The sequence below is a fragment of the Carassius auratus genome, chromosome 10 (assembly GCF_003368295.1).
Source record: "Carassius auratus strain Wakin chromosome 10, ASM336829v1, whole genome shotgun sequence".
NCBI lineage: Eukaryota > Metazoa > Chordata > Actinopteri > Cypriniformes > Cyprinidae > Carassius > Carassius auratus.
The window spans coordinates 5,498,684-5,507,041 of NC_039252.1; the positions used below are offsets into that span (position 1 = coordinate 5,498,684).

The 8,358-nt window shown below is 36.4% G+C and overlaps 1 protein-coding gene across 2 annotated transcripts in view; it reads right to left on the reverse strand.

Moving 5' to 3' along the window:
• Positions 1 to 6,630, reverse strand: part of LOC113109654 (SH2 domain-containing protein 3C-like) — a 43,989-nt gene extending 37,359 nt beyond the window's left edge. The window contains exons 1-2 of one of the 2 annotated variants that reach the window (XM_026273355.1): positions 6,460 to 6,630; positions 3,418 to 4,183 (exon numbers count right to left, since the gene is read on the reverse strand). In XM_026273355.1, coding sequence (XP_026129140.1) covers positions 3,418 to 4,183; positions 6,460 to 6,478 — 785 coding nt within the window. In that variant the 5' untranslated portion in view covers positions 6,479 to 6,630. The remainder of the gene's footprint in view (positions 1 to 3,417; positions 4,184 to 6,459) is intronic. The other variant, XM_026273356.1, reaches the window with a different exon arrangement.
• Positions 6,631 to 8,358: the final 1,728 nt, after the last annotated feature.

Consider the following 8,358-nt stretch of genomic DNA (forward strand, 5'->3'; position numbering starts at 1 on the left):
AGCTTTCATCATGGGAAAAGTTTCAGCAAAGCAGAAGTGTGCGGAAACCACAGCCAAACACACTGAGGAGACATTGTATGAATGCCCTCGGCACTTCAGTCTTCATCAGTCAAAGTGATCCAAAGTGTGTTGAACAAAAGTTTCTGTTCTGAAACACAGAAATGAAAGCAGTAGAGATATACAAACAGGAAATGAAGTAAAGGTCCTTCACATGCTCAGCAAACCTGTCTCTGGAGATTGATCATGAATCATGAAAACAACATGCGAAGGAAAATATCTCCCAAGATGTGATTCAGACCCCAAGATGCTAAAAAAAGCACCCAGAACAGGAATCTCTAGCCCAAAACCTAGCCATAACATTTAAAAACTGGACCAAATTAGTTTTGAGGCATTTCATTTTTTTTTACAGACATCTTTTGTGGAAGCAGAATCAAATGCCATTGAAGCGAATCCCTATATACAGTCCATGATTCATTTATTCTGCAAGTGAAGTGGCAAAAAAGAATATAATTTTAACTATTATGAATATCAACTTTTAATTACTAATTATTAGTATTAGTATTATTAAAACACGAAAAGGTGAAGCTAAAGCAGTGTCCTCTTAAAGACACTGAATACAAAAGCAGGAAGACTCTTAACACACTGTTTCCTGAAGACATACAGTATCTCACATCCTCCAGCTGTGCCGGCTGACCTTACATCATTATCCTCCTCAGCCGTTTTTACCAAAGAACTCGCTTGCTAACAACAAACCAGGTGTCGTTCATAATGAGCTCTGACTGAGAACAATCGAATTATAAGAGGACAATGCTTATGCAGTTTGCCTGTATTAAAACACTGTTCAAGACAAGATACCATTATAGTGCCATGTTTATTTTCTTCTTCATATCTCAAAGTATTATAATTGGACCATAACGACACCATTTATGACCACAGTTCTCTTTTGTAAAGGCTATATTGAATTCAAAGTATACAGTGTGTATAAAGGACATTATATTTTTATAATTAACAATATATACACCACGGTCATACACGCATTAACAAAAATTGTTAATAACCGTAGTGAATTTTTGACGTCTACTCTTCGACACAAACATTATATTGACAGTAACAAACTCACCTTAGATCCTTGTACAAATTCATACTCAAACAACACTTCTGAATATATATACATAAAAAAGAAGGGGGAAAAAAGAGTTTCCTAAAACTGTTCATTCAAGTTTCCCAGTCTGCATCTTTAGGGTCCGTCAAGTCCCTTTGGGAAGTAGAGAGGAATGCACAGCAGCGTTCCTCTGAATGCCTGTTCATCCTGTTGCTCTCTGCTGCCCACTAATGTGACCAATGTGAATCTGTGAGGGTCACTGCTGAAACACTGTTTGACCTCATTGATCAAACATTCACAGGTCTGTGACCTCATTAGCAGCCATTTACACGCCAGGAAGTGAAATGGGAAACATGGCTGAACCGAGCAGAGGAACAAGCCTGATGTAAAAGGAGAATATCCAACACCATCATTGCCCAAACTCTTTTACATATCCCAAACCTTATTAAAATGCACTTAAATATATTTTAGTATTTTTGTTATTACCATATACTGGCATCTAGGGCCTTGAGATTAACTGTATTAGAATGCATGTCGAAATGCTTGGAGCCTGTATCTCATGAGAACAGTTCAAGTGTGACATCAATCCAGGTGTACTTGTACAATGAACCAGAACTGGTGTCACATAGGATCAGAGGTCATATTTTACTGAATCACAAAACCACTGTCACGGTATGAGGTCAGACATGAGGATTAGTCTCATCTGACGCTATATTACAGCTACCTGATTTATCTGTGAAGAGTTTGTATTGCCCTAATGTTTCAATTTGCTTCATTATTAAACCGCACTGGGGCTTTTCACTGTTTGTATCACTCCGCTTGTGCATTTGGGATATTTTTCAGTTATTGTGGGTTACATTCGGTTTACCGGCAGGTGGCGATAAGTGATTGTCTTTCGAGCGAGTCATTCATTTAAATGTTTTGTTCATAAACTCTGAATGATTCAGGAATGAATCACACCTGTTTGCAGCTTTGGATGAGTATGGAATAGAACTGTGCTTGTTAGTGAAGCAAAAATACACAAATTTATCAGGAAATTTTATCTAAAAAATAAGTTACTCAATATTAACTTTTGCCAGTCCTGTGACCGTTAGTCCTCATGAATTCAAAATTGAGTTTATTAAAAAATTGACTTTATTATCTAAAAAAGTTTGTAATGGTAATCATTAATCAAAATCTGAACATTTGCTTCCACTCTGGAATGGCATTCCTTCACAGAATATCCAACCGTTCGGTTGCTGTGAGTAAGAGACAGAGAGGAGGAGCACCAAAATAAAACCACGCCCTCTACTTAATATTTAGTTTTTCGCTGGAAATACGTCACTACACTGAAATAAAGTCAGCAGCATATTCCAATTAACGCGGACTTTAACATGTGTGAATTGAACCGTAATGTTTCAAATACAAATGTCCTCAACTATGTGTATTTGAGATCAAAATATTATTAAGTGTGATTATTTAAATATTCTTCGGCTGTGTAAAAGTGTCAATTCATTCATTCAATCGATTCGTTCACTGTTAACAATCTGTTGCGACGTTGCTCGCTGGTTCGTTCATCATTGGCTTTGTTTGGAACAAATCGAGGTATGGAAAAAACAGAAACTAACTGCAATAATGTCTCTAAAATGTACCGTATTTTCCAGACTATAAGTCGCACTTTTATTCATAGTTTGGCCGGTCCTGTGACTTATAGTCAGGTGCGACTTATTTATCAAAATCAATTTGACATGAACCGAGAGAAATGAACCAAGAGAAAACATTACCGTCTCCAGCCGTGAGAGGGCGCTCTATGCTGCTCAGTGCTCCTGTAGTCTACACAGAAAACATAGAGCGCCCTCTGGCGGCTGTAGACGGTAATATTTTCTCTTGGTTTCTAAATAAATGCGACTTATAGTCCAGTGCGACTTGTATATGTTTTTTTCCTCATCATGATGTATTTTTGGACTGATGCGACTTATAGTCCGAAAAATATGGTAAGTTGCTCAATATTAACTTTCTGTTTATTGAATTTTTGTGTTAAAATCACATTGCGAAAAAAACCATGATTTTATTATAGTAAAAATGTCGTTCGTTTTTTTGGGGAGCATATTGACTACCATTTGTCTAACCACAGTTTTACTACAAATACCATGGTTAAACTATTGTTAGTGTAGTAAAACCATGGTTAATTTCTGGTTATTATGGATTAACTATGGTAACCATGATTTTTTTGTTTGTTTGTTGGTTGGTTTTACTACAAGTAAATGTCTAATTTTGGCAAGGGTGGGTGCAAACAGACAAGGTTCAGATTCAAGAATCAAGAAACTGATTCTTACCTGTTAGGCTCTTTCTCCTCCTGACTGTCTTGTTTGCAGTCTGGTCCTATTTTAGCCTCTTCCTCTACTGCTTGCTTCTGCTCCACCCGACTGCCGTGTTTCAGAGGTAACTGAATCAGATGACCATCCACCTGGAGCTCCTCAGTATCCGTCATGGAGGCGTTTCCTTCTTTATGTCTCTTCTTGGGCAGCACTGGCTGGATGTCTGGCTCTTTGTCTGGCACTCTTAGATCTGGTGAAGATTCTAGACATGCATTTGGTGGATCAACACGTAGCTCGTCCTCACGTAGTAACACCTTCATGCTCATGTAGCAAGATGAGTCGACTAACGGCTCCTGATCTTCACTTTCCAGTATTGTTGAGTGTCCATCCACAGTCGGTGGAGCTGGAAGGTCACGATTCTGAATGGGATTTTCTCTGGTTCCAGTAACAGGCTTGTCCTCTGGGATGGGGTTCTCCAGGACCTCCAGGCCCTTCCCGGAGAGGACGCTGAGAAGTGGGGAATCAACGACCTGGTCCTGCAGAGGTCTCATGCTTTGACTCTGACTCAGGTTGTTCTTGTCCTTGGACTTGCTCTTCTTCAAGCTTTTGTCCTTCTTCGGGTTTCGTGGCATGGTGCCCATGTGCGTGTAATTTTCACTGGAGCTGGCGTAGCTCGGGCTCCGTGGATGCATGCCCATATCGTCGGTGGACACCTCTTTGACATCGTCCTTCTGGGTGTCTGATTTCCGCCGGAGGCTGGTGAGACTACCAAACCACTTGAAGCCTGAGAAAGGAGAAAACATGTTGTGTGTGCTGTAACTCGGCACAGATTGTGTGTGACTAAACCTCTCTCTTGGTAAAAGAAAAAAAGCTCCTCGTTGTGGGCTGACTGACTGTGCACCCCAGGGGGTCCCTAACATACCACGAGTTCCTTCAATGTGAGAAAGAAACATGTAGCCTCTTAAGTAAACATGAGTCCTGACCTCATCCATGGGAAAAAATTCATTGGTCCCTTTAGTCCCTAAAACAACATTTCAGCTTCTCATAAATGAAGACAGAATATTTCTTTGTGGTGAAAAGCATGTGGTAATGGTGAATGGGGGAGGAAATTAAGATACTGTGCAAACAGGAAGGCAATTCTTAAAATAGAGTTTTATCATAATTTGTAATGTTTCTTGCATGATCTTCGATGTCAGGGCCTGAATTCTTTCTTTGTCTCTGTTGGGACGTCTGTTCATTTATCTTAATAATTATAGCTTTCGGGGGACTGTCGACGTTTAGCCCCGTTCTGGTTTTGTTTCTTGTCAAGTCGTCTTGTGGTATGATCCAGACAGAGTATTTTCAGATAACAGACAGTTGAAATTAATAGCACACGGGTCTGCTAAATGTGAGGAAGTTCCTAATGTATTGCTGTATTACAATACAGTACTTGAAGAAGAAACACAGCTATAAAAAGTGTAACTGATATTAAAGAAGAATAGTGTTTTGTGAGAGGAAACTGTTACTTTTTGCATTCAACAATAATCAATGAATCTTAAAATGAATGATAAAGAACAGATTTTATTTACACTTACATTCTTGGATTATGAGATTACAGTTAAGTGTACTAGAAGAAAAAAACGAAGTTATACAAAAGTGTTAGGAACATGTTTTGTAAGATAAGATCAAACTTTTGTAAGATAAAACTGTTACTTTTTGCATTCACAATAATTAATTAATCTTAAAATTAATTTACACTTACATTTTGGATTATGAGATTACTATAAAATGATAGTAGAAGTGCTGGGGCAATTGCCTGTGTGAAATATAATAATAAAAATAATAATAATAGCATAGATTCTTAATATCAGTGTTTTCATGATCAATATTTAAATATGAATACATATTAATACTTCAGTGTTTATTAATTTTCACTAATGGTGATCCATATTACTGTGTACATATATTAATAATACAATTAAAAAGAGTAGAATTCAACTGAAAAAAATACGTTCTCTCGAAAATTATTTTTGTTTAGTCAATTTATTGAATTAATTACGGATCAAAATGTGTTTATTGATCAAAATAAATGTTTAATATTTCCTACATTTGATATATTTCCTGTTTTGTGTTTGAAAGTAATACTTTTTAATCATCATACTTTTACATTTTATTTGTTACTGTTAAAAATGTAATATTTAGTGGAAGTTATCATTAGGAAAAAGGTACAATAAATATAATAAATAATCTTTTTTTTTTGTGGTGGTGGGGGGTAGATGCGTGCGTATGCGTGTGTGTGAATATCAATGAGTTGTTTAAATATATATATATATATATATTTAATATAGTTAAAGTTTTCTACTTTAGTTTAAACATAAGAACAGAGTGAATGTAGCTATATCTGTGTAAAAAACGTGTGATTTTTTTTTTTTTTTTTGCCATTGTGTGTTTTTTCATGATTGCTTTTTACATGCATTTGCTCATGCATTACACTATACTGTAATACTCCTCTCAGTTGCAGTTTATTAATATATATCCCATACACTTTGCCCCTACAATACTCAAACTAATCTAATATAAACAACTTATATTTTGATCATGAGTTTTTTCTTTCTCTTGGTCGATGTTCAATTCGGCTCATATTGATCTAGTCTGAAGTACATTCATTTGCTTTGTGCAGCTGAATCCCCAAATGCCATTATGGTATCCCCATACCCCATCACTGTCCTCAGATCGGCTTTGGCTTTTCCTCAAGGCATGTGGAGCAAAACAACAGAAATCTTTTAAAAACGTATCTGCGTCTATGCACTGCTGCCTTCAAATACACTAGCCTTCATCAGAGAGGAACGTACGCCTTTAACACCATTATAGAAATCAATGATGTCAACAGACCTGCTCCTTTATAACACCCTGATAGCTTCGACACGGACAGTGGGGCATTTTTTAAGGCATTTTGATCTTTAATAGTCTTGCTTAACGGACCAGAGACTTTAACCACAATCAGAAACCCAATGGTAAAGTGATGCCGGTCTGAATGATTGCACCACACTACTGCGGAAGCCCTCCATCAAATATACTTACTCAGTTTGCGTTTGATCATGGTCTCTGACTTCTGTGTCCTCTTGTGTGTTTTCCGGGACAGGAGCCACAAGTCCTCACTTCTGGCTCTTGTAGGTGTGTGTGTGTGTGTGTTGACAGAAGTGTGCACTTCCTCTGCACAGGGCTGATGCTCTGTAAGCAGCAGCAGCAGAAGGACTTCCTGTGGTTGCTGGGCGGATAAATATGATCTGCACTAACCAGTACTGCCGTATTTACTCAATAGCTCTGGATGTTGACATGCAGGGCTCATTGGGTCACTCTGTCAAAGGTGAATGTGTATCAGTGTATCTCGGCATCTGCATTCATTCTAAGACTGAATAATATGATGTCTTTATACTTTATATATGATGTTATTTATATTATCATAATATAAAAACATTTTGTTTACGTAGCCTGTACCTACCACTTCAAACCTGACCTCTGACCTTTAATGCATAGGGCCAATAAATGATGATTAGTGACTAGACATAATGTAGAATCTTCTGATTTAAATATTTCCATTTATTTATTTATTGGCCTTGGGTGGAGTATAATATGCACCAAATTACGGGCATAAATTAGGCGAAAATAAACCATTTTCAAATTAAGTTATGAAATAATACATGAAGTGACACTTCCTAATTTGATCATAACTTACTTTATTAGTTAATTCATTTTTCCTTTAGTTTATTTATTGGCCTTGGGTTTAACATGCACCACATATAAGCAAAATTAGACAAGCATAAACAGTAATTAAGTTACGAAACAATACGTAATGTAAAGTGACATTTCTTTCTCGTTATGCCATAACTTTCTTTAGTTATTTGCTTATTCATTGGCCTTTGGTTGAATTTAAAGCGCGCCAAATTATGAGTAAAATTAGGCTAAAATAAACAGTCTGTAATTAAAATATGAAACAATAGATAATGTCAGTGACGTTTCTTCTTCATTATGTCAAAACATTATTTATATATTTCTTTAAATCCCATATTTCCAATGCACTCCACTGTATATTTCAAAAAATGTATTAAATGCATATATAAAAAAGAAATTTCTCTGTGGAGTGAGCTGTCGCTAAAAGATGCATATTAATGCATGCTAAAAGCATTGAGCATGATTTGCATTGTTTGACGGACTTCTCTTCATCTTCATACATATAATAGCAGAGCAGATATTTTTGCGAAAGCAGCAAGTTTTGTTCATAAATGTGTTGCATCTCACTTCCTTTCCCGCGATCTCGCTTAACTTCCTTTATAAACGTGAGCTGTGTGTTAGGGTGTGTGTTTGTGATACTGAGAAAGAAAGTGAGAAGTTTAAAAGGGTGTTGCTAGTTTCTGATGAGACTGTGCATTTTTAATTTTATATTTTTACTGTAACATATAAAAGCAAAAGGGCCCTCAAGTCAGAATTTTAAAGACTTAGACTCAAAAATCACATTTTTAACCGACTGTACATTTAATATTTTTTTATATTCTCATACCACAAGTGTTTTTAGGTTTAGTTTCAACCGAAGACATAATATACTAAATGTTGCATATGTCATGGGTCACTGTAACGCTGCTCTTGATTTCAACACTTTCAGTACAAATGTATGGTGAGTTAATTGCAAAAAGGACACATCAAATATCTCAGTGTAAAAATGTGCATACTACCCATCACAAGTGTTCAAGATCAATTGATATAAAGCTGATGCAATTTCTGAAAAAACGCTAAAAAAAGCTATTTAAATAAATAAATAAAAATGACAAATGACAAATACCCAGCAGTTAAATTTAGGTAGTAACCTAAATGCTAGGTCAAAACAACCCAATTCTGGGTTTGTTACTTGATGATGGGTTGTATTTAACCCAGTATTTTTCAGCGTGTCTGGAGGAGGTGATGGGAATATCTGAATACTCTGTG